Source organism: Gymnodraco acuticeps, unplaced genomic scaffold (assembly GCF_902827175.1).
Source record: "Gymnodraco acuticeps unplaced genomic scaffold, fGymAcu1.1, whole genome shotgun sequence".
NCBI classification, from domain to species: Eukaryota; Metazoa; Chordata; class Actinopteri; order Perciformes; family Bathydraconidae; genus Gymnodraco; species Gymnodraco acuticeps.
The window spans coordinates 1,187,515-1,214,755 of NW_022990764.1; the positions used below are offsets into that span (position 1 = coordinate 1,187,515).

General features: G+C 43.2%; 1 protein-coding gene across 5 annotated transcripts in view; it reads left to right on the forward strand.

Annotated features, from left to right (window-relative positions):
* Positions 1 to 27,241, forward strand: part of galnt13 (UDP-N-acetyl-alpha-D-galactosamine:polypeptide N-acetylgalactosaminyltransferase 13) — a 47,101-nt gene that overhangs the window by 7,159 nt on the left and 12,701 nt on the right. For 3 of the 5 annotated variants that reach the window (XM_034232375.1, XM_034232374.1, XM_034232377.1), the window contains exons 3-11: positions 7,962 to 8,130; positions 10,268 to 10,434; positions 16,644 to 16,851; positions 18,199 to 18,369; positions 18,989 to 19,106; positions 19,692 to 19,872; positions 22,394 to 22,533; positions 24,234 to 24,332; positions 25,047 to 25,199. In XM_034232375.1, the coding sequence (XP_034088266.1) occupies positions 7,962 to 8,130; positions 10,268 to 10,434; positions 16,644 to 16,851; positions 18,199 to 18,369; positions 18,989 to 19,106; positions 19,692 to 19,872; positions 22,394 to 22,533; positions 24,234 to 24,332; positions 25,047 to 25,199 (1,406 nt within the window). The remainder of the gene's footprint in view (positions 1 to 7,961; positions 8,131 to 10,267; positions 10,435 to 16,643; positions 16,852 to 18,198; positions 18,370 to 18,988; positions 19,107 to 19,691; positions 19,873 to 22,393; positions 22,534 to 24,233; positions 24,333 to 25,046; positions 25,200 to 27,241) is intronic. The other 2 variants (XM_034232376.1, XM_034232378.1) reach the window with 1 other exon arrangement.

Below are 27,241 nucleotides of genomic sequence, written 5' to 3' on the forward strand. Positions count from 1 at the left end.
TTAATGAACACTTAAAACATGAAATGTGTGCCAAGTGTAATTGCCAGATTTAGCTTTGAGCTACTTTACATCCGCAGTCCCTCACATAAAACATTAAGAAAATGAAAATTACCAACATAGCAGTACAAATACATAAAATGCAAGAAAAGTGCAAGAGGAGATTGGAATCAATTTATCCCAAATTGATTATAACTTAAGTGTTTTTGTTAGGTAACACTAATTACCATAACATCAATGCTTGGGTAGTGAATGATCTGGCCCTGGTCATTGCCAGGTTGATAATGACCCTTTTAAGGAATGCATGCATTCAATTCCTTATTAGCGCAGTCACCCCTTACCTAACGTCAGAGTTTTTCAGTTTGATTATAAGGAACTTTATGGCCAGTTGCTCCTACTCTTCATGTTTATGTAAGGTTTTACGTTTGCTTGACATACTAGGGTAAAATCATTTGGAGTCGTGCTGCTTTTTAACGTAAAGGAAATGATGCTGCCAGGTAACAACAGGTTCTTGTCTGCTGCATCAATATATTCAGTTCTCTGTTCTTTCTGCACCACATTGTAACTCATTTAGTATTGCACACTCATAAACTTGGTTGACTCCTGAGAGACCGATCAAATTGTTATTTTCTCACGCTGTTGGTGCTCTCTACAGAACGACAAATGCTATAATGCAAAACACATCAGGGTCCCTTTTAATAGACACAGCTTTAGAAAAAATCACCTACTGTACCGTACTACATTTTCTTGTTGGTCTGTCTTGGTGTTGGTGGGTTTGGATTTTCATTATGGTCTTAATCTTCTGAGAATAATAAAACTGTATTTTTTTGTTGTGCTCTCTTGTAACAGGATTGTTCAATTTAGCAGTTCTAACCGTATGTCACATCAGTCTGAGATTTGCCCTCAGACAGCTACAGCCACTGTGAGAATTGATTAGACTTCTACTGGTAATCTTTTACAGTACATTGTCACAGTTTTGTGATTTATGATTGAAAGGAGCAGTTGAATAAATGTTTATGAAGACAATATCCAACCCAATATCACAATATTGATGATATATTCACATATTTCCCAGTCTTAGTTGCAGTTAAGGTGAAGGTGCGCATCAGAGCAGCATGGTCATGGTCTTGACATTTTGTCCCTGTCCTGCTCTGGTTTTCTGATATATAACGTAATGTTAGCCACATTCGACTGGAAATAAGAGAGCGGAGCAGATCAGCAGAGGGAAGAGGTGAGGTAAAATGTGAAGGAAAAATAAAATGGATCAAGCTTTTGATGGAGCTCCAAACTGTGCACCATTACTTTTTGTTGGAAGTAAATTACGATAAAAGCGCTAGAGGACAGGTCTGAGTCCACCTTAACAAGATTAATCTTGTTAAAGAGAAAGCTAACTTGTTGTAACTTGCTAATGTTGGCCGGAGAGTCTAGAGTTGCACATGTTTTGCTAATTTGTGAGAATAACAATCTGAAGAATCACATAAAGCAAAGGTTAACAGAGAGTCATGTAGCACTCTATTTTTGTTCTGCGCTAAAATGCGAGTGATTGTGTCTCAGAAGTCTCATTACCTGTGAGCGTGAGGAGAACCTTTTCAGTGTAATTGCTTGGGATAAAGCTGTAGGCAGGGACATTGAATTGGATTGAATGACCCGAGGACAGAAAGAGCTTCTGTTTTCGTCACAGATGCTCATGGTCATCTTTCATAATGAATGAGCTGTGTCAGGAGGATACTGTGTCTGGCTTGAAAATACCACAGAGAGTTTGTTTCCCAAGGCTCCTCTGATCCATGTGTTTTAGTCTTGATATTTCATCCTACTGTTTGTATCATTTCACAGATGTAGAAAGTGCTGAGGGTATGAATAGTCATTCACAGTCATAATGAGTGAGCTAAGCTACTCTGTTATTTCAGACGGGATTTAATAATTAGAGTCATAAACAGATATTCTTTATTTTGTCCCACAGCAGGGTCATTTACAGTGTTACAACAGCAAAGGGACATGGCAGATGATAGGGAAAAAATGAAATAATTAGACTAACATTTTACAAAGATGCATCAATGTGTGAAAAAACGAAATAAGTACAGAACACTGGTAAAAATAAGTATCATTATAAGCTTTTACAAGAAAAAGAATGTGTTGCCTCATGCAGCGTTAATATGTTGTCAGTGAGCAGCATAAATGGCAAACATATTACATTTGACTGTTACGTGTATCACATTTGGTTTTATCAGTAGGTTAAAATAGAATGTTTTCCGACATGTCTTAGTCATGAAGTTCATTTGTACACCAGATATGAAGCCATTGTGGAAATCGTTTGCCTCTGTAATTTTAAGGCACAAGTACTGTCTTCTACAAATTCACAAAATAACACTTCGAATTAGGATTTGTGGTGAAAGCAATAATTGTAAAGGGGATGATTTTGCTTGTAAGATTTAGAGTACATCTTTAACATTCACATGTTGTGTGTATCTGTAGCTATAGCCTGATGGATTGGAGAGGCCGAGCATGTGTTTGATGGACACTTTGTTCAATCATCCAGCTCAGAGTTCGAACTGTGTCCATCAGATTTAAGCCCGTTTCCAAACGGAGAGTGTCGGCAGCACCATAAACAAAAGAGCAGGATCAGAAGAGGGTTTACAATCCGGCCGTCTCCACGAGAGGTCTTAGGGAATCCTCTTAACCTGGGACCATGGAAATCATTGCTTCAGCTCTAAGAGATTATTAAAGAGAGCACAGTCATAAATCCGTGCGAGGCTTTTTACCTTGGTGATGGGAGCTGGCTCTGAGCAGCAGCAAACCACAGCAATGCTGAGGTTTTTCAGGCATGATCATCTTGCATACACTGTAGCAAGTCGACTAATAAATATGTTAATCTAGATCTGGAAATGTATAATCTCTTTTTACAGATTACATTAAATCTAATATTACTGCTAGACTGCACAATATACCAGAAAAGAGATTAAGCATACATTTCTATTACACATTTTTCACACAATCGATGTGCGAGAAAGCCTAACAATACAGGTGAGAATGGCATCATGTTTTCTATTGTAAGTGTTATTGAAAGGAATACGATGTTCATATTATGTGCTCATCCTATAATTCAATGATTCTCTCTTCTAAACCATCAACGTGTATGTTAGACCCAATTCCAACTAAGCTGTTGAAGGAAGTTTTTCCATTAATTAGCACTTCTTTATTAAATATTATGAATATGTCTTTATTATCAGGCTATGTTCCACAATCATTCAAAGTAGCAGTGATAAAACCGCTTCTTAAAAAGCACAACCTCGATCCAGAGGTTTTAGCCAATTATAGACCTATTTCCAATCTTCTGTTCCTCTCAAAAATTCTTGAGAAAGCGGTCGCAAAACAGTTGTGTGATTACTTAAAAAACAATGATTTATTTGAAGATTTTCAGTCTGGCTTTAGAACACATCATAGCACAGAGACAGCTCTGGTTAAAGTCACAAATGACATTCTAATAGCCTTTGACAAGGGACTTGTCTCTAATCTTGTTTTGCTCGATCTTAGTGCTGCATTTGATACTATCGACCATGATATCTTATTGCAAAGACTAGAGCACTTAGTTGGCATACAGGGAACTGCTTTAGGCTGGTTTAGGTCCTATCTATCTGAACGCTCTCAGTTTGTACGTGTCAATGATGAATCTTCCACGCAAACAAAAGTTAGCCATGGAGTGCCACAGGGCTCAGTGCTCGGACCTATTTTGTTCACATTATATATGCTTCCGTTAGGCAATATTATAAGGAATAATTCTGTACATTTTCATTGTTATGCGGATGATACTCAACTATATTTATCAATCAAGCCTGATGAAATTAATCATCTAAATAAAATTCAAGACTGCCTTAAGGACTTAAAAAACGTGGATGACCTTAAACTTTTTGATGTTAAACACGACCAAAACTGAAGTTATTGTACTTGGCCCGAAGAATCTACGAAACAAATTATCTAAGGATATACTAACTATGGATGGCATTAATTTGGCCTCCAGTGAGACTGTAAGGAATCTTGGTGTTATATTTGATCAGGGTTTATCCTTTAACGCCCACATAAAATCAATTTCAAGGACCGCCTACTTCCATCTACGTAACATTGCAAAAATCAGGCATATCTTGCCTCAAAACGATGCAGAGAAACTAGTCCATGCATTTGTTACTTCAAGGCTGGATTATTGTAACTCTTTATTATCAGGGTGTACCAAGAAGTCAGTCAAGTCGCTTCAGCTGATTCAAAATGCTGCAGCTCGTGTACTAACCAGAGTTAGGAAAAGGGACCACATTACTCCTGTTCTGGCTGCCTTACACTGGCTCCCTATAGAACACAGGATAGAATTTAAAATTCTTCTTCTCGCCTACAAAGCCCTTAATGGGTAGGCGCCATCTTACCTTAAAGAACTCATTATACCCTACTGTCCTACTAGGGCATTGCGTTCCAAGAATGCAGGGTTGTTGGTTGTTCCTAGAGTCTCTAAAAGTACAATGGGAGCCAGAGCCTTTTCTTATCAAGCTCCATATTTGTGGAATCAGCTTCCAGTTTGTGTTCGGGCGGCAGGCACCCTATCCGTTTTTAAGAGTGCGCTTAAGACCTTCCTTTTTGATAAAGCTTATAGTTAGGGCTGATTAGATTCAGCCCCTAGTTTTGCTGATATAGGCTTAGTTTGTCGGGGGACATCTTACTTCTTCCTTCTCTCTGTCTATACCTGTGTACTCTCATGTTCCGATTAACCCAGCTTCCCCAAATGTATTTCTTTTTGGTGTCTATATACGCCGGGATCCGGAGTCATGGATGATCCTGCGCTCCTCTGTCCTGGATCGCGAGCCCTGGATCTTGAGTCGTGGCTGTGGTCCTGGATCATAGGTCCTGGATGGATATCCTCGTGGATTCATCTTCCTATTATACACACATGCATTTCCAAACATTTGGACTACCTATGTTGCAAATGTATTATCTTTTCAATTTACACACGGCATCTATTGCACGTCTGTCCGTCCTGGGAGAGGGATCCCTCCTCTGTTGCTCTCCCTGAGGTTTCTCCCATTTTTCCCTTTAAACTGTGGGTTTTCTTCGGAAGTTTTTCCTTGTACGATGTGAGGGTCTAAGGACGGAGGGTGTCGTATTGTCATACTGATATTTTGTACAAACTGTAAAGTCCACTGAGACAAATGTAACATTTGTGATATTGGGCTATATAAATAAACATTGATTGATTGATTGATTGATTGATTGACAGTACATGCTGCAGCACATGAATGAACACATGGGTTTGGTACACGCACATTGATCTAGGAAATAAACTCTATGCTCTGTCTTTTTACCAGTATAGAAAATTACAATGTACAAAGTGTACAGAGATAGAGCTAGCAGGCTTTGCTGCACTCGCCCGAGCCTAAAGAGACCGATAATAAACCATGCCCAATTCTTTCAATATAAAAGGGATTTCTCAGAATGTATCTGAAGGTCATTCCCTTTTTTCATGGACCAATTTAGGTAGGCAAGATTAGAGACTTGTTTTTTTCCCAGCAGATGTTGATAATTCTCCTACTCATGTTATTTATTAAATCTTCATTTGTAGTCAAAAACACCACTATATTTATAATCTATTGATTCAACTTTTGCAATCTTCCTTGTTTGAGTTTATGAATGTTTTTTTGTTTTGGTCTTGGTTAACTAATATTTTATGTTGTGCTTTGAACAATTGTTTTTACTTTTTTTTATTTGGACATCATAAGAACAAACATACAGAATTGCAACATTTACATACTTTATGTCTTACAATCTTTCTGCCTCGAAAATGAGACGAACAATTATTTTTTGAGAAGTTTAGTTGGATAGATCTGTCGATTTATGCAACTACTGCAGTGACTGCAGCTCCCCTCCGGCACCAGTCAACCAAGGTGTACCTTAAGGCTCTGTGCTTGGACCCCTCCTATTCACCATCTACATGCTCCCACTTGGTAAAATCATCCACCAACATGGTCTCAGCTTTCACTCTTATGCTGATGACACACAGCTCTATCTCTGCACCAAACCGTCCACTCAGCTCCCCCCTCAATCCCTTGTCAACTGCCTACAGGACATAAAAAACTGGATGTCATCTAACCTGCTCAAAATCAACAGCAATAAAACAGAGCTCATGATTGTGGCTCCCAAGGCGCAGCTCCAGAAGGTTGGAGAGCTGCTTCTCTCCATTGACGGCTGCTCCATCTCCCCGTCCACTGAAGTCCGCAACCTGGGATTCATCCTGGACACCACCCTCTCTTTCCAGGCGCACATCAAATCTGTTATCAAATCCGCCATCTACTATCTCAAAAACATTGCCAGACTCCGGCCTTCACTCTCTGACTCTGTGGCAGAAACACTTGTACACGCCTTCATCACATCCCGTCTGGACTACTGCAATGGAGTCCTGTCCGGGGTTCCCAGCAAAACCCTGGACAGGCTCCAATACGTCCAGAACTCTGCCGCCAGGCTTCTCACCTGCACCAACCCATGGCAACATATCACCCCCACCCTCATCCACCTACACTGGCTGCTGGTCAAGTCCCGGATTCATTACAAAACACTCCTCCTCACGTACAAGTCCCTCCATACCCTCGCCCCCCAGTACTTATCGGACCTCCTCCATCCCTACACCCCTTCTCGGGGTCTGCGGTCCTCAGACACGGGCCTACTCTCCATCTCCCGCTCTCGCCTCCGAACTGTTGGTGACAGGGCGTTCAGTGTTGCGGCCCCCACTCTCTGGAATGCACTTCCTGCCGAGATCCGTAATGCTGCCTCCCTGGACATCTTCAAATCATCATTAAAAACACACCTGTTCACCCTGGCCTTCGGGCCCTAGCCCGTTCCTGGTCCCCCGGCTTCCTTTATTTTTTGTTTGCCCTTTGATTGTCTGTTTGTTTTGTTTGTCCACCATGTACAGCGACCTTGGGTCCCTTGAAAGGCGCTATATAAATATAATTTATTATTATTATTATTACTGGATTTGCAGACAAAATCATTTCGAGTGTTGGTTGACTAAAAATGTCTTTAGTCGAATACTGCCAAACACAAGTTCTTGAAAAAACCACAACAACTTTTCTCTCCACTGGTCTGAACAGGGCGCTCTGCCAACAGCCTGTGGTCACGGAGGTCAGTCAGTACTTATTACTCAGAGCCCCATTTACACAGGAGATGTGGAGCCTTTGTAATAAAGTGGGCTTTCACAACATATTGGTTCTTCTCAGATTGTTTCCTTATCAAAGATGGACTGTATATACAGGACAAAGTGATTTAATACAAATGCTGTTTGATATTAACTCCTCACCTTCCTTATTGAGAACTCCGCTCCCTCCACTGGCTTCCGGTAACTGCTAGAATCCACTTCAAGACAATGGTATTTGCGTACCATGCTGCGAATGGATCTGGCCCTTCCTACATCCAGGACATGGTTAAACCGTACACCACAGCACGTGCACTCCGCTCTGCATCAACCAAACGGCTCGCTGCACCCTCGCTGCACCCTCGCTGCACCCTCGCTGCGAAGGGGACCCAAGTTCCCATCAGCAAAAACACGTGGGTTTGCTATCCTGGCTCCAAAATGGTGGAATGAGCTCCCCATTGACATCAGGACAGTAGATAGCTTACACACCTTCCGGCGCAGACTGAAAACTCATCTCTTTCGACTTCACTTCGAGCGATAGAACTATTAACAAAGCACTTATATACTAATAAAGGGCTGGCTTACCTAAAGCCAGTTGAGTAGCACTTGAAATGTTTTTGCTCTATGAAACCTGATGTACTTATATGATTCTGTTTTCTTCAAGTTTGTATTTTGCTGGTCGAACGCACTTATTGTAAGTCGCTTTGGATAAAAGCGTCAGCTAAATGCAATGTAATGTAAAAGAAAAATGTGTTTGGTTTCTCATCAGATATTCTTTTGCTGTGCTTCTGCTTTGTTACAGCGGCGATATCTCGGAGCCACGAGGGCCCAGGCGAAATGGGCAAGGCAGTAAACATTCCCAAGAACGACCAGGAGAAAATGAAGGAGCTCTTTAAGATTAACCAGTTCAACCTGATGGCCAGCGACATGATCGCACTCAACAGGAGTCTGCCTGACGTGAGGCTGGACGGGTGCGTAAGCTAGTCTTCCAGATCTATTTTGCAAACACAACTAATGACACTTTAAAACACACACACACACACACACACACACACACACACACACACACACACACACACACACACACACACACACACACACACACACACACACACACACACATATCCACATATCCACAGAACAGCAATACACAACCCTCAACCTGCTTCTTCGCTTCCTGCAATCATTGTTCCTTTGTTACCCATTGCAAGGCACAGTAGTTTCTGACTGATGCTTTCTGCTTATTTCTTTGGATTTTAGTCTTTAATGTGGGTAGAGTTGTATTCCAGGTTAAATGGAAATTGTTCAGTCTTCAGTATTCAGAAGTGCAGGGATCTGTCTCTGATCAAGAGTCTCTCAAGTGATGCAGATAAAATGCTCTAAACTATCAAAACAATGTTATTCTAATGATTAAATAATTCAACTTAAACTGTTTTTTTATGAGATGTTATTGGTGTTAATAACTCTATCTAATGTGGATAGGCATCTCTAATTATGGGCACTGTTTCAATGCAGAGTCCATCAGATCCCTCAGGTTTGACCATTATGTCTGACATTTGAATTGGACTGTTTACTGTCACTCAAGATCCACTTGAGCACTTAATGAAAATCCAAGGAGTAATTTGTTTGAAACATGAGCCCATTAATCTCAGGCTGATGATATGCAGCGTCATTCACCTCTCGTAGAAACATTATCCGAGTGATTCATGTTCAAATATTCCAAGTGAACACCAGTTCTCCTCAGCACTTTCATTAATTGAATGCAAAAGGTTCTGCCAGTTAGAAACACCATGAAAAGCAAGCCACAACATTTTATTTTTTCTCACAGTTCCACAGTTTTTAATGCAATTCTTGTCTAACCAAGAAAACACAAATTATAAGATGGAGTGGAGATTGCTTGCATCTAGCAAAAGAAGACCTCATTTACTGAGAAAAGGTGAACACTCAGCTTATTGCAACACTTTTGTTTCTGTCCATTATGGCTCCATCCTTCACTCAGTATACATTTCACAGCAGGTTTCTTACAGAACTCAGCTTAGCTTTGCAAAATGTCTCCAGGTGTGTGGGGAAAATGATCCGGAGTCATGCAGAGTTGGCAGTCGTTGCGTCTGAACGGCGATAACACTATGCCTTGAAGGCACCCTCCTGGCCTAGTTGTGTCAGTCTACGGCGTACGCTGTCACTTTGATTCGACAGGACTGAGCTAGAAATGTTGTCTGCTCCGATGGCTTCTTTCACCCTGCGTCACCTCCCCCTACCCTCCTCCTGTCCTGGCAGTCCACTTTTTCCACTTCTGTACTTCTTTATTCAACATCATCCACTTCTGTGTCGTCCCAAGTTCAAAACAATTTCACTCTAAAGCTATGACAGACAACCCATCAAGATGAGGATCTGCTGACATTGCTGTCAACACAGGTTTTACTTTTTCTACTGCTTAGAGATATTTGTCAGTGAATCTCCTATGACAAGATTTTTGCACTGATGGCAGCATTGGATAGGGCAGGAAACCTTCAGATTCTCACTCACTTTTCATAGAATACAGAGCTGCGGGTATAAAGAACCACTGTGACAGCAGTTTGGAAACAGCAGTGTTGTCTTAGACTACCAAATTCAGAACGGGTATATTTTAGGTTTAGTGATTCCAAATCCCTCTACTACTTCAGCACCACAGACAGCTCCATGGATTTATCGATACACAGCACAGTAAGTTGTTTCAGAGCCACAGTATTCTAACTTACAAAAACCTCAGTCAGATATAGGATCAATGAGATGGGACTGACTAAACTAAAAATATTAAACTAAACAGCCCCTCTCATCCTGCACTCTCTCTGCTACATGGTGAGGCAGAGGGCAGGTTAACAAGAGAAATGCATTTTGGTCATTTTGATAACAAGGGGTGTCGCATCCCCCTTCAAACCAGCTGGTTATAGTTTATTTACATATATAAAGAAAATACTAAAAAATACAAAATATATCATTGCCTAAAACTCTACAGGGTCTTGAAATGTGGCACTCTAGGCAGCATACTACAGGAAATGATTTCAGTGATGTAAAATTCTCAACATGTTCACTTAAACTGATTTACTTTTCTTTCTGTTGCTTCCTCAGCTGTAAGACGAAGCTGTACCCAGACGACCTGCCGAACACCAGCATTGTCATCGTGTTTCACAACGAGGCGTGGAGCACCCTGCTGCGGACGGTTCACAGTGTCATCAACCGCTCGCCCAGACAGCTGTTGGCGGAGATCGTGCTTGTGGACGACGCCAGCGAGCGAGGTTGGTAATCTACACTCTACTAGTTCTCATTCATAACACTCCGTTCGATGTCTCACTATGGGATGCGCCTCATCGCGGAGCAAACAGAAGCATCAATCTCATTACGCCAATCCTGATTGGCTGGTGATCTTGACGTCAGCGTCAGGGAATTCACCCCCTAAAGTAGCTTGCGCCACGACGCATGCGTCATTCAAACACCTCTTCTCGCTTCAGAGCACATCTCTATAGTAGCCGGACAAGCTTAACGGTCCACAGACTGAACCCAAATATAACCATTTCGGTCGACGGGCGCTCGCCGGCTACTCCTTCTGCTTCGCAAGAAGACGGTAATACTAACGCCAGTTAGTATTAAAATCGACCTCGCCGTTCTCTTTCCCCGGAAAGTAAGGTAGGTCTGATTTTTTCACTATCGACACCACGGTAGCGAGGAAGCTTTTTCTTTTCTCTTCCCCACGGAGGAGGAAAGAATTAAAGGAGCATACTGTCACACCAGTCAGTATTCTCCGGGAATAAAAGACCCACACCGTCCTTTTCTTCGGATTAAGGACAGGGTGGTAACACCTTTTTTCTCCCAACTTACCTGTTGAGAGCGGATCCTCTCCACGCCACGAGGCGAACAAGATGGACGCCTCTCTCCCTCACACCAGAGGAGTCAGGGACTCGGTGGCTCGACTCTGCGGCTGCGGGTTGAAGATCTCGGGCACAGACACACACCAGGTCTGCTCGTCCTGCCTCGGGCTGGAACACGCCCGAGGCGCTATCGACAACCCCGGCTCGTGCGGACATTGTGTCCGCTTCACCGTGAAGAGCCTCCGCCGACGGCTAGAACGCCAAGCTAGCCTGTCGGAGCAGGACCCCCCCCATGTCCACTGACCTGCCGGCCGGAAGTCAAGACGCGGGGGCGTCCGTCGCAGAGAGTGAACCCCTCTCCGTGTCGGTCTGGGGCTCATTATCTGCGATGGCTGCAGAACCGGAATCCCGCGCCCTGGCAGGCCGGGACCCGGTGACGGCAAGACACGCGGGAACGGGACTCCACGCTTTACCGAGCTGGGGCTCCCGGTTAGACCTCATCATGGTCTCACCCGCGGAGGATGTCCTCGAGCTGGACTACGATGAGGACGAAGAGGACGCCTCGGTGTTCCTCCTGTCCGAGTCGGATGAACATGAAGAGGACATCTTCATGTCATCGGCTCAGGCTGCTCTCCCGGGCGATAGCACACCAGCTTCGCCCTGTCTGAGCATGGACCTGCAGGCCATGTGTAAACGCGCCGCGGCCAGATTCGACATCCCGTGGCCTGAAATGGCCAAGGAGACCTCCAGGTCCCGCTACGAAGGGAAACATTTTCCCCAAGCAGCGCGGACGAAGAGGCAACTCCTTCCGGTCTTCCCGGAGATGTTGGATGAGGTGTCGGTCTCGTGGAGAGACCGGCCCTTCAGCAACAAGGTCCCAATCCAGGGTGCCTCCTCCCTAGACTGTGACGGAATGGAGAAGCTCGGCCTGCTCCGCATACCGCCCATGGAACCGCTGGTAGCGGCCCACCTCCGGGCCTACCGAGGATGGGTCCGTCACCAAGCAGGAACCCCACGCTGCCAGCAAAGTCGGACCGATTTCAGTCCACAATGACTGAACGGTCCTACAAAGCCGCAGCTTTGTCCGCCAGGGCCCTGAATGTGTCCTCGCTGCTAACCGCTTACCAAGCGGAGCTCTGCGAGGACCTGTCGGGTAACCCGGGGGAAGCCACTCTGGACGAGATGGCAGCGGTCACGGACATTTGTCTCCGTGTCCAACGCTGCGCCGTCCAGGCCACGGGCAAGGCAATGGGGATCATGGTGGTGCAGGAAAGAGCGAGATGGCTCAACCTCACCAACCTCCCAGACCGGGAAAAGGAGGATGTGCTGGATATGCCCATCGTTCCCGAGGGAATTTTCGGCTCCGCTCTCGCCTCCATGCAAAGGAGGTGTGAGTCGAAAAAGAAGGAGGACGAGGCACTTCACCTCTGCCTCCCTCGAAGGGTCCAGCCGCTGCCTTCGCAGCAGCAGTCCTTCGCCCAAGCTGCCTCGAACCCGGCTCAGTTTAAAACACCGAAGACGCAGAGGTCGCAGCCCGCCCCGAGTCCCCAGCCCAGGCTGGAGACGAGGGCGAGCTGGCCTAGAAAATCTCCGGTTCCGGCTGCAGCTCAGGCGCAGCCAACCCAGAATTTCGGCCAGCGTCGAGGAAGAAGAAGCGAGCGGCGTGACAGCCCCTCCTTCTCCCCTCTGTGACAGAGCTGGAAGTCCACGGTTCCCCAGCTCTAAATGTGTTCCCGCCGCCTCGAGAGATGCCTCAACACCATCCTCAAGTCCGCACAAACACATGTCACACATTTGTTGATTTTTCTGTCATAAAACATTTGCCGCTGACACATCCAGGCTTCAGGCCGAGGGCGCAGCTCAAAAAAATGAAAAGAAAAACAATAAAACCAATAAACAGCCCGTCAACTGTTCCCCTTCTGAGAGCAGCTACGGCATCTCTCAAAAGGCGGATTACAGGTGGGTCTGTGAAGGCACCACCGCCACGCGCATGCGCAGTGCCGGCTGGGGCTTTAAAGGCACCACCGTCACGCACATGCGCAGTGCCGGCTGGGGTTGTGAAGGCACCACCGTCATGCGCATGCGCAGTGTCGGTGGGGATTGTCGAAAAGGGGCACCACTGTGTTCAGACACTAGAGGGCCCCATAACACAACAAATAGAGACTCAGAGGGGAAGAGATGTGACATCTCCACTGGCTCTAAGGAGCATGCAGTGGAAGATGCTCACATCATCTGCTTGGGTTTTCAAGACAGTAACACGGGGCTACAGACTCCAATTCACTGTCACTCCCCCTCGCTTCTCGGGCATTCTGCATTCGCAGGCCCGAGGAGAGTCAGCCCATATTCTGGAGAGAGAGATTCTCTCACTCCTAGAAAAGAGAGCTATATCTATTGTACCCGCCGAGCAGAGTCAGGGCGGCTTCTATTCCAAGTACTTCCTCGTTCCCAAACGGGGAGGGAACGGAATTCGGCCAATACTTGATTTGAGGGCTCTGAACAAATATCTAAAAAGATATAAGTTCAGAATGCTCACTCACACATCTCTGCTGCGGCTCGTGCGACAAGACGACTGGTTTACATCAGTCGACCTGAAAGATGCGTATTTTCACATCCCAGTATATTACCCACACAGGAAATATCTGAGATTCGCATTTCAGGGGATCTGTTATGAATACAGAGTACTCCCCTTCGGTCTGTCTCTCAGTCCAAGGGTGTTTGTACGATGTACGGAAGCCGCGATAGCCCCGTTAAGACAACAGGGTATTCGCCTGGCGACCTACCTGGACGACTGGCTGCTTCTCGCACAGTCGGAGCAGGAAGCTGTTACGCAGACAAATGTCCTCGTAAAGCACCTGCTCAACCTGGGTTTCATAATAAACACAGAGAAGAGCATGTTGTGCCCCGCGCAGACTATACTCTTCCTGGGTTTACACCTGAACTCGGTGCCCTTTTCAGCTCGCTTGTCAGCGGAAAGAGTGAAAGCTTTCAGAGCTTGTCTCGCTCTTTTCCAGCTGCGCAAACATGTTCTCTTCAGATCATGCCTGCGATTGCTGGGGCTCATGGCGTCAGCCATCCTGGTCGTACGACTGGGATGCTTACACATGAGGGAGTTTCAGCGCTGGGTGGCCGCCCTAAAACTAAACCTAGAGTGATGGTTACTGTGAAATGCGTAATGGCACTGCGCCACTGGCTGCACCCGACTTTTCTAGTACGAGGTGTGCCTATGGGTGCTGTCCTTTCACGGAAAGTGGTCACCACGGACGCATGTCTGACAGGTTGGGGAGGTATTTATGAAGGTCGCCCGGTGAGGGGTCTCTGGAGCAGAGACCTCCAGCGGGCGCACATAAATTACCTGGAGCTTTTAGCGGTGTTTCTCACCCTAAAACGCTTTCTGCCTTTCCTCAGGGGACATCACGTCCTCGTGAGGACAGACAATACGACCACAATATCGTATATTAACCGCCAAGGGGGTTTGCGTTCTCTCCAGTTACACACACTGGCGCGCAAACTGATCCTATGGAGCGGTAGACGTCTCCTCTCTCTGAGAGCGACGCACGTACCGGGAGTGATGAACCTCGGGGCAGATCTACTGTCCAGAGGTATACCACTTTATGCAGACTGGACTCTACATCCAAGGATTGTGAGCCAGCTGTGGGTGCGTTACGGCAGAGCCGCGGTGGATCTGTTCGCATCGAAAGACAACGCTCAGTGTCAGCTGTTCTTTTCGATGCGCGATCTAAATGCACCGTTAGGCGTGGATGCACTCGCGCACGATTGGCCCCCGGGCCTTCTGTACGCGTTCCCACCCCTGGCTCTGATACCCCCAATTCTGGCCAGAGTGAGAGAGCAACGCCACACACTTATCCTGATAGCTCCGCACTGGCCAGCTATGTACTGGCTAGCGGAGATATATCAGCTGCTGTGCGGGCAGCCATGGCAGCTCCCACTACGCAGGGACATACTGTCCCAAGCGGGGGGGGGCGATCTTTCACCCACACCCAGAGCGCTTGGCTCTATGGGCCTGGCCCGTGAGTGGTACAATCTGAATACAGTGTGACATGAAGCTGACCCTGGCAGCTGCCAAGCGAGCCAGTGGCACTCATGCACTATCTGTACAGTCTTCATGCACTCAGTTCGCCCCAGGGCAAACAGAGTGTGGTTGAAGCCCAACCCTGCCTTTATCTTAAGGCGGTTGGTTCAGGTACCACATTTGACATTGAGGCATCCTGTATTCACTGTATTCCTCCGGGGAACAGCGGCCGGATTTGCCGTGTCCAGCCCGTGCTGTACGCACGTACAGGGACAGATCAAGGGTGCTTCGTCATAATGACCAACCCCTTGTGTCCTGGGCTAACCCTTATAAGGGCAAGCCTGTTACTAAGCAACGGCTCTCCCACTGGTTTGTGGAAGCAATTTCTTTGGGGCTCATACGAGTCAGAGTTCGCAGGCACCCTCGGGTCCGCGAGCTCTTTCGACTCAGGGTCTGGCTGCATCCTGGGCTCTGTCCAGGATGTCTCCCATCAAAGACATTGGTGCAGCGGCGAGCTGGTCCTCGCCGCTCACTTTTGTCCGCCTCTTAACAGGCTGGACGTTCTGCTCCCAGTGTGACTCAAGCAGTGCTGGGCACCTGGTTGAGTCAGAGCTCTACCTGTTAAGTTCTGGTTGGTTTGGTGATTTTCGAGATAAGCTCGTCTGACAATACGGGAGCTACAATTTCCCATAGTGAGACATCGAACGGAGTGTTATGAATGAGAACTATAGGTTACTTACGTAACCCCAGTTCTCAGAGTAACATGAAGTGAGATGTCTCACCAGATGGCCCTCCTTGCTATGGTGAAGCGAGAAGAGGTGCTTATTTTGAATGACGCATGCGTCGTGGCGCAAGCTACTTATAGGGGGTGAATTCCCTGACGCTGACGTCAAGATCACCAGCCAATCAGGATTGGCGTAATGAGATTGATGCTTCTGTTTGCTCCGCGATGAGGCGCATCCCATAGTGAGATCACTTCATGTTACTCTGAGTGAGAACTGGGGTTACGTAAGTAACCTATAGTTACTGTCTGATACAGTATCTGCTAAAGTCACATATTTAACTCTGTATTCAAGGATACTGGTAAAACAAAACTGAATATACAACCAAACTCTTAATATAAGAAACAATTAACACTATATATTTTTTACTACTATAAAAAGCTGTGGTGACAATAAATAGACGGATCTGATCAAAATGTAGTATCAAATAACAACTGTTTTTGTTTGGGATTAATCAGCCTATTATATATTCAGAGTATTAGCTTAATTTTTACCTGGTTGAATAAAGGATATATATTAACCATTTTGTCCAACATATGCCAGAAAATAGGGATCGTAATGATAGATTTACTTGTTTCAAAAAGCCTAAATTGACTCATTTAGTTTTCTTGTTTTGCCCTTTCAACAGTTCAAACTAGCAAGTATTTCAGAATCCTTAACCGGGGAATGTTTTGGCATTTTTGTCAACAATATTTCTGAAAATCACAAATTCAATTTATAAATGTTTCAGTTGATTGACTCATAGAGAAATGAACCTATTCGTTCAGCTCTGTCTGCGTTAATCTGCTCTTGATTACATATTTTTTGTGTCTGTTGTTTTCTCTCAGACTTCCTGAAGAAGAAGCTGGAGAACTATGTGCGCACTCTGGAGGTGCCGGTGAGGATCCTGAGGATGGAGCAGCGTTCAGGTCTGATCAGAGCCAGGCTCAGGGGAGCGGCCGCTACCAAAGGTCAGGTCATCACCTTCCTGGACGCTCACTGCGAGTGTACTGTGGGCTGGCTGGAGCCCCTGCTGGCACGCATCAAAGAAGACAGGTAGGGTTGTGTAATTTTCTGGGGCAGTTTCTATGAGCGTCTCGTCTTTAATCACTCTAATCTTTTCCCTGTTCAGTCCTGAAACATGCTTGAATAATACTGCCATTATCACATTTCACTTCAGTTGCATCATGATGTGCTTGAGCTCGGTCTAAATATTGATGGGACGGTAAACCATCAGTTATGAATACACAGTTTGACCCCGACACTGCGGATAGGGGAAGATAATCATTTTGCAACATCATCTGCTGCTGCCTCGGAGGAAAAGCTAGCTCCAATTACTGTAGCTTTATACTTGTGTTAACACTGCTACATCAGGAGGTAGTATGCGCTGGTACAGTCCAAGTTATAGTGGACACGTACATGTTTAGCTGCTGTTAGGTATCGGAACGTTAAGTTATATATTTTCAGAACAACACAGGGTGAATCTGCGGTGTCCGTGTATGAGATTGACATGAATGGATGGGTTGATAACGACTCTCTTGGCGATTCCTCTCATAACTGAGGTCAGACACATTCATTTTCCCTGAGGAAGAAACCAGAATCATATTACTAAGAAAATTATATTATGGAGCCATTACACTTTTACTGAATGCTGCTGCAGATGTATTGATGTCTTTAAAAAAGGGCGCATGAAGAGCAGAACATATGATATGCTTACTGCAGCAGGATTATTGATAGAGGGTTGTTTTTGTTGATACATTGACATCATGTTTGTTGTGGTAACATTTTGTCCAAATCTGACATTCACTTTCAAGATGTTGCAAAAGTATTCAAAATGCGATTGGTTGTTGTTCATTGGTGTGCATTTCATCAGAAGAAATACTCATTATCGTGACACGATCACACTCGAAATTCAATGCCAATATATTAACCGGTCACTTATGCAAAGATGAGTAACAGTGCTCGTTAGACCTTTTTAATGGTCATATGATCTATGATAAAGGAAAGACATTGCAGTTTATTTTTATATAATAACTGTTTGCCAGTGTCCAACCTAGACTATAGCATAATACACTGTTAAACATTACTTCATAACAAAACTAGTGGTAACGTTAATCCTATACTAGTAATAGCTTACTTTACCTTTGTCTGAGATAATTGACATTCAATATTTTGAAACTATTTTAATGTTGCCATTACTACTTTTGTTGGTTTAAGCAAATCTGTGGAATAATCAATAAAGGGTCTGGTGGGAACAGCATGTGGCTTCCCTTTTGTTTTTAACAGACCAACCATTACTCAGTTGGTTTTCTTTTGTTACGTTTATCCTATATTTCTACTCCGCTTTTACTATATCATTTATCTCAGCTTTGAATCTTACACTGTATTTCTGGTGTCTTTCAGGACAGCAGTGGTGTGCCCTATCATCGATGTCATCAGCGACGAGACGTTTGAATACATGGCAGGCTCAGATATGACCTATGGTGGATTCAACTGGAAGCTGAATTTCCGCTGGTACCCTGTTCCCCAGCGGGAGATGGACCGGCGCAAGGGGGACAGAACACTGCCTGTCAGGTACACAAAGAAAACTTTAATCTTTGAAGCTAAGTCTAGATCATTTCTCTGGGAAATGTGCGTCTGACTTTCTACTTGCTTGTTGTATTTTGATTAACAATTAAGAGAAAGGTGAAGAGACACTTTTTCTAAGTGTGGGTTTATCTGTGAGAGCAGCAGGCTACAGAGAAGACATGGATGGTTAGATTTCTTCACACAAACACCTCTTGTACCATTTTTATCCTGCAGATAGAAATAGATATGTTTCCTTTGTGTATCCCACTGATGCAAGCAACTGCCTAAATAGCATCCTGATAGTTGTACTCTCGAAGTATGTGTGAGCTCATTTATTTTAAAAATAGAAAAACACAACTGACTTTTTTTGGCTACACAAAGCTAGGCACACTTTGTAATTTGCATGCGAACCACTCACAGCAACAAACAATATCTTTAATTAGTTGTTGACTTTAACATATAATGAATTAAGAGATAAAAGTAATTACCCCTCTCAGGCTTTGTTTCCGTTTGTCAAACAAATTGTTTTTTTGTTCATTCATAACGGTCCTCTGAGTTGCACTGAGGTACATAGAGCACAAAGTGAGGCAATATTGCATAATTGTTGTGTTTGTTTTTCTTACAGGACTCCCACCATGGCAGGAGGATTATTCTGTATATACAAAACATACTTTGAAGAAATAGGAAGCTACGATCCAGGGATGGATATCTGGGGCGGAGAGAACCTGGAAATGTCTTTCAGAGTGAGTGACAGACCTGGGAGGATGCTATCTCGATGTTATCATGTCACCAGAGTGCATTCATGTCAACAAACTCTCTTTTATTGTATCCACTTTTCCCTAACCGGTATCTTTCCACTTAAAATTCAAGAGAAAGATTCAAGAAAAATATGCAAGGAAAGAGGAATCCTGGAAATGCATGTTTAGTTAAATGAGATTTCCTTACCTCTCTAAATAGAACAAAAAATGAGATTTTAAGTTTATTTTAAATGTTTATTATTAACAGCCCAAATTAATATTGTATGCTTTGTTTAGTTTTTCTTTCTTTATTAGTTCCACATTTGAAGCACATCTAGTATTATTAGTAAATGTTGAATAAGTAAGACCATGAAATCTAGATATTTGGGAATAATATGGTCTCTTGTTTCCTTGCCTTATTCTCCTTGCCTACATAATTAATGTGAATGTATCTATCTGCTTTCCTGCTATGGGCTGTATAAAAATACACTGTGTGTGTGTGTGTGTGTGTGTGTGTGTGTGTGTGTGTGTGTGTGTGTGTGTGTGTGTGTGTGTGTGTGTGTGTGTGTGTGTGTGTGTGTTTGTCTGCAGATCTGGCAGTGCGGGGGCTCATTAGAAATTGTAACATGTTCACACGTGGGCCATGTTTTCCGGAAGGCCACCCCATACAGTTTTCCCGGAGGAACGGGCCAAGTCATCAACAAGAACAACAGGCGCCTGGCGGAAGTATGGATGGATGATTTCAAAGATTTCTTCTACATCATATCGCCAGGTACAGAGCAGTGGAGCCAGTGTCTGAGTGCATGTGCCACTGAAATAGTAGTAATAATAACTTTATGATCACCTTTTTAAAACTAGTGACAATAAAAAAAGTACTGTACTTAAGTAGAAATTTGAGGAACTTTACTTAAGTATTTCTCTTACTTATACTCCACTACATGCATTTATTACATCAGTTACTTTACTTATAACAGATAACTACCGTAATGCTTAACATTATCAACAAATAACATATTGTATGTTTATACCAAGCTGTATATAAATACATTGAAGTTAGCTCCACCTTTCTGAGCTGCAAAACTAAAGTGTGAGCACATTAATGCTTCAATAATTATAATCCAATAAAATAGTACATTTGATTCTAAAATGGGCCATTCTGCATTATGATACTTCTTATTACAAGTATATTTTGATGCTTATACTTTTGTACCTTTTTACTAAAGTGAGATTTAAAAAATGCTTCTCCCACCACTGCTAATCAGTAACCAAAACATGTACAAGATATAAAACATGATACAATTGTTGAAATGCCATCAGTTAAGAAGAAAACCAAGGTTTACTGTAAAAGAGGTCACTAAATAAGATGGTCTGAAGGCTCAGATAGGAAGCTCCACAGCTGAGGGGCCGGAGAGCAGAGGCCCGGTAATCTTTAGGGCAAAGTGGGTACCGTAGGCCTTACCAAAGCCCTGATTATGCTGAGAGGGAGTTAGCAGATCACAGATATGGGCAGGAGACTGACTATTCAGTGGATGATTTAACTGAACTGGCAGGAATTCTGTATGATTTAAAAGTTTTAGGGAATGTATAGTTCATTCAGGGATTTAATAAATGTGTTATTCATAATCATCGTCGTCATCGTCATCATCATTTAAAGAGACTCTTGGTCATTATTATTCATTGCACACTGCTGTGCAGACACAGATATGAACAATCCTCATTACCAACTTTACTTCTCCCATACTCACTGATATTACATTTACCAAATTGGTGCGAAAAGGAAAGTCATTTTTGCTCTCTTTTATTCTTCCATTTTCTTGTTTTTTTTTATCTGGCTCATTTAAGAATTTATATTTCTCCTTTTACTCTGGCTCACATTGAGTTTATTGCTGCTTTTGTCCTATCCAAAATAAGATGAATTAATTCCTCCTTCTGACACATTTTTGAGTGCTCCTCTAAACTGGAGTTTGTCATTGAGGCTCTCCTGTCTAACACAGACTTCTCTCTCACATATCCAACCAGAACAATAGAAGAGTGCAGATTAAAAGATGAGTACCTTTCCATCTTTCGACTTAGTAATGTGATTACCCTTTAGGAGCTTGCGGTGTCCCGGAAATCTCTGGTCAAGAGTTTGAGATGCCAGACAACCTATAAAGGATCATCCGTAATCTGCCGATCTGATAGCTCAAACTGTGACCTCCTCCTCCACACAGTCGCTAGACCCTCCTACAGTCAGGTGTGCAGAGAGAGAGAGGTTGTGATGGATGAGTCTTTCCGCTTGTTGTGGCCCCACAATGGCCGTCTGTTCCTCCAGGACATTAGGGAGAATGATCTGGGCCACGCTGCTGCCAGACCTCCCTTATTGGCACAGAGGAACACAGTATGTTGCTCAGGCTGAGTTTGGGAGTGGCACATTTAGCGCTTCTATTAAAAGTGCATCTCCCTCCTCGGCACTGGTGATTTAAAGATCAAAGAGGCTATTCATCATCTGCAACATGTGATGTTCAGACCCTACACAGAGAATAAATTGGGAGGCAGGGGAGGAAGAGTGGCCTTCAGGTTTTCGCTTTTATCTCTCGCCTTGAAATGTCTATTTCCCAGATTAAAGTGTAACACCTTGTTAGTGTGACAGAAGGTGCTGTTTGCATTGTCAGGCTCCTGTTTGACGGATAAACAAACTGTAAGTCTTAACATGACGGTTGTTGTTTAATATCGTGTTCTGTCATATCGCAATCACACTCTTTCATGATAAATAGCCATCCGTGTCTGTCTACATGCAAGCTATGAGTCCTCAAGAAGCACTCTGGGGAGAAACCATCTGCTTAATGTGTTTGTAAGTGTCGGTGCCCAGTCGCTGCCTAATCATTCTTTAGTCTTCTGTTGTATCAGGGCTGATGCATAATGCAATCTTCATTTTTGCATACATCATGACAGACAGTATTCCACAATTGCATTTTTTCTGCATATCTGAAGAACGTGCTTTTAGAAAAACGGTGTATAAATAGAATTTGACTTCCTCACAAGCCCTCTTAGCAGCAATTACTGTAGGTTGTGATGTGTTACTCAGTAGAAAATGCTGCCATGTCCACCCACACAGCCAGTATTTTCAGGTACGTTTGCAAGGTTTTAATAAAGGGTCCCTCTGGTGTTTAGTCGAGGTGGTGCAAGAAAACAGGATTATTTTTCTCTTTCAGAATTATAATCCGGACAAAACACGTAAATACTAAGGTTAACGCTGGTTAATGATGTTCAGTGTTGCATATATTTGAATCCTTGTCTTGGCATTTTGTCTGCAGGCGTGATGCGTGTGGACTACGGAGACGTTTCCTCCCGCAGAGACCTTCGCGAGGCCTTGAAGTGCAAACCGTTTTCCTGGTATCTAGAGAACATCTACCCAGACTCCCAGATCCCGAGGAGATACTACTCACTTGGTGAAGTATGAGCTCCCTTGTACTCTGATCTCCATGAATGCATCAGATGCAGACTGCCTCCCTCTGCATTCAGTCAGATGTGTCCTTGTAGCTCCAGGGTTGCACTTTCAGAAAGAAAATATTGCTGTGAGATATATCAGAAAATCTCTGGATCCAGCAAAAGGCTGAACCAAACAAGATAAAAACAAACATCCCCAGCTGTTCGTATTGAATGCCTAGGATAAACAAACAGGGGGATGTTCGTGCTGGCAGTATTGATCCCAGCCACATACACAGTTGTTGCTATGAATGCTGGGTAGTTGAGATAAGGCTCATGTATACATTTTATAGTCTCATGGCACAGTTTGGTGTTGTGCTGGGTGAACCAATATTAATTATTAAAACCAAATATGAGTCAGAATCTCTCTCAAACAGTGATGTAACCAGAAAATGTGTGAAAATATTTTTTATTCTAGAACCTGAAAACAGAGGACCTTTAATAATAATTTTAAAAAAAATGGTATTACTCTATTAAGCAGAGATAAAACAGTCGGTTTTTTACAAATGAGAAAGGGGATTGTGGGAACTGCGATAATTTGCAGCTAAGCTTTGAGAATTCATGGTTAATTGTTTTGAAGATATTGAAAGTTTGAGTTCCTTTCTAATCGTTAGTTCCCCCTCACACAGAAAAGATTTTAAGTGGCCTGGATTTGCCTCTCGATGCCCATGGCTCCGTGCTGACATGCAGTGCTCTACCTGTACAATAGATGGGAGCCATTTAAAAGTAACATCAGTGGAAGAACTGAAATGAGCCTGTAATCCTCCAACATTCATACAGCTGAGGATGAGGGGATTTTTCTCTGCTGTACTGCAGTACGACTTGATTCTCCCTCTCTCTCTTTAGCCACTGCAGCTCCTCAGCTCTCGTCTTCCTCTAACTTCTCCCAGCTGATTTCTCTTCCTCCATAACACAGTCAGCCTTTCTTTAACAGCTGGAACCATTCGGTTTGATATAACTTAATTATGAACGCCGTCCTGTTCCTGCACGACAGCTATACTAAGACGCTCAGGCAACATATAGAGCCAGCTCAGCCTTAGAATGTATGACTTCATTAGAAAGCTGAGTGGACTGTAAAGTCAGTGAGTTCACTTCTGCATTTCAGCAAGGAAAGACAATAGAAAGTAGAATTTGGATAACTTGGTGACACAATATCAATTATATTGAGGATTTGAGGCTTCTACTAACAAACATTTCATTACTATGGTATAATTTTGCCTAGAAAAAATGTAAAAAAAAGGATAGAAAATGCCAGCTATGATTTCCTGGAGCCTAAGACGGCTTTCTTCAAATGTCTCACTTGTCAAACTAAAATCCAAAGACATTAATTTTACAACGATACATAAACAAAGACAAGCCTCACATACTGTTCATTACGTATCCGAATCAGAAAATGTCTGCCGTTTTTGCATATAGAAACCTAAAAAAGTAAAGCTTTAACCAAGAACTAAAACTGAAACGGTAGCAATAAACTACAGGACATTAATGAACACTCACAAAAGAATAGGGGTGTAGAAAAGATTATTCATTTTTAATGAGAAATATTAAGCAGGCCTCGACTAGCTTCTGTTTGGTTAGGTTGCTAATACGTATGAAATTAAAGACACAGACTAGACATAGAAAGTTAACTTCACATTAGAGAACCTTTTTTTCTAATCCTTCCTGTAGATCAGAAATGTTGAGACCAACCAGTGTGTGGACAACATGGGAAGAAAGGAGAACGAGAAAGTTGGCTTTTTCAACTGTCATGGCATGGGTGGAAACCAGGTGAGTGAAGAAATATATTAAAACAAAAATATGTATTGTTTGTAGTCTTACAACACTGTTTGTACAACAACACACACATTGTCCTATGAACAATAGCTGGGAATGTGCCTAAAGAGGAATTGTTCTTAGTGGAATGTAGGATTAATCTCTTTTGGATTAACATTGACAAAGCCAAGCCTTTGATACTGCTTTATCCTGGAAACATGAGCTTTTGTCTTTGCTCCAAAGCTTGAGCTCAATCACACTGGAGGCAAAGTATGTGTGAATTGCCAACTTTCAAGTCAATCCACAGATTTTCCATACAATTCAAGTTGGGATGTTTGCCAAGTTTCTCTTTCGTGTTTCTTTAGTCCTTTGTTGATTTGGTTCACTGCTGTCGGCCATTGTGAAGTCTTTGGCATTTGAGGATGGTTTGTGCCAAGTATTTAATTGTACTCTCGTCTGAACAGTGTTCCCTCTTTGCTTGCAACTCTTGTTATGGGCTATTCTGAATAACTACACTACACGAGACACTACATGAGTATACATCACTGAAACTGCACTCTTTTTGTACAGTACACAATCTAAATCAGGTTTGGCACAACAAAAGCTCTAAATCCAAATAAAATCACAAATGTTGTGCAAATCACTCAAATATCCCTTGATCAAAGACACAATGATCATATACATTTCTAGAAAGCCTAGTGATGACGTTGATTCTTCCTCTTCTGACAGAGGCCTCTTGTTTTTCAGGTGTTCTCTTACACGGCGGATAAAGAAATAAGGACAGACGACCTTTGTTTGGATGTATCCCGCCTCAATGGACCTGTCGTCATGCTCAAGTGTCACCACATGAAGGGCAATCAGATGTTCGAGTATGATGCCGAGGTAGGACTCATATTCCCGTTAGCAGCCAAATAATGCCATAACCAGGCTGTGTGTTGTTGCAGGGGGGCATTTTTTGGTTCCTATTGACTGATGTTTCGAAAAAGGACTTGGAGGAAATAGTGAATGATTTTGTTTTGCCTATGTCATCGTGAGGGTTTGGGTAGTGCAAAGTGGGAGAAGCAATATACATTTGCTTCCACCAGATGGCGCTGTATGTCCGTTTTTTAGCAGTTGTCAACCCCAGCTGCTGAGTCTCTGCTCTCATGTTCTCTCCTCTCACTCAGTATGTTGGCAAGTGGGAATATGATTTTGAGGTAAGCTGTTCAAGTCATCGTTCCTGAATATTGCCCCATAGTTTGAGTGCTGTGCTTCCAGTGTTGTGATTTATCCCATAATTCTGTGTTGGTGGTTTTTAGAGTAGAGGATTTATGGTTTATTATTTTTGGCAGAAAGGGGAGGTTGAATCTTTAAAGGATGTTTGATTTCTATTTGTTCTTTAAAATGAATTCTATTTTGAATCCATCACAACACCCCTCCTGTAAAGAATGCAGTCTGATACGATATACAAATATATGATGTTTAGATTTAGTTAAGACTCAACATTATGGAGTGGAACATTTGCTGTTTGACTGTATTGCATTATACATAGAGATATTGCTGCCATTAAATCAACCCTAATTAAAGTAAATTCAATGGGGAAAAATAATAAAACACCTGCCAGGTAGAATAACAAACCTTTATCCTGATATAGTGTGTTACATAACAGACCTATGGCCTGTAAGACACACTTAAACAAAAACATACACATCCAACAAGTGACTCATCGTTTATTAATAGAAGCATGAAAATAAGGATTAGATTAATGAAAAAGCTAATGAATTCTGCATATTAAACAGCAGATTCATTTTTACCTTATATTCCTGGTTATGGATACATTCATTATGAAATGTAGAGTCAATTTAAGGCTCTTAAATATAAAAAAGAAAAATGTGGATCTCAAAGAAGGACTAAAATACTCCCCTTGTTGACTCATAACTCATAGTCAATTATGGATTGTACATCACAAAAAGCAACTTTTATATTAACAATTCATGTTTCCTCTACTGAAGCATAAGGCGATGGTTGGAGAAGAGTGAGCTGAATACAGGGCCATTTATCAGTGATTGAGATGCACTATAGCTGACATGTAGTTGTAACAAGGTGAGGAGGCCCGGAGGCCTTTCCACCCAGCACTGAACAAACCCTCGGAGAAATCCCTTCATTACACTTTGTTCTTTGGGAGCATTCTTAATATGGAAGAACTTGAATAATTCATAAACGAAGAGGACTGGTCTCTGTCGTAAACAGCATTGGGGTTTCACCGCTGTCAGTGGCCTCGGTTATTTTAAGCCCCAGTGTGATGGACAGGGACTGAATCCTTTGTGACTACAGAACCATTAACATTTCATCTTCTCATCAGTTTCAGTTTCATAGAAATACCTGTCTCTGCCATGGTCCTGCTTTATTCATTCACGACTGTGACAGACTGCCCTCTTTCTTTTTCCCCTGCTGTTTCAGCCAGGATCGAGCTATGTTCTCTCTCCTTTATTTACACATAAATATAACTTAAAGGTGGGGTAGGTCATTTTGGAGAAACCAGCTCGAATGCGCTAGAATTTGAAAATACACAGCCGGAAAAAATATGCCACTTCCTTACAGAGCCCCTCCTCCAACACACACGAACGCGCACATGACCAATGAGGGCACGAGATAAATTTGTGCACAGATGGAAGGCTGACAGGCAGGTAGGCCATCCAGTTATTTTAGCCGGGCCGGCTAAAATGATTAGTCGTGCTTTTTACAGTACTACGGCTTCCACAGGTGACATTTTTTTATGGATTTCTTGTCAAAGCACTTAAGATATTCATTGCTATCAGGATGTTAAGAGCATTCCATGGAATATAACACAAAGTGTATCTCGAGTCAGTTTCTCAAACGTACCTACCCCACCTTTAATGTTTAATGTTAAATAGAATAATCTGACAAATGTATCCTGGCCTTCC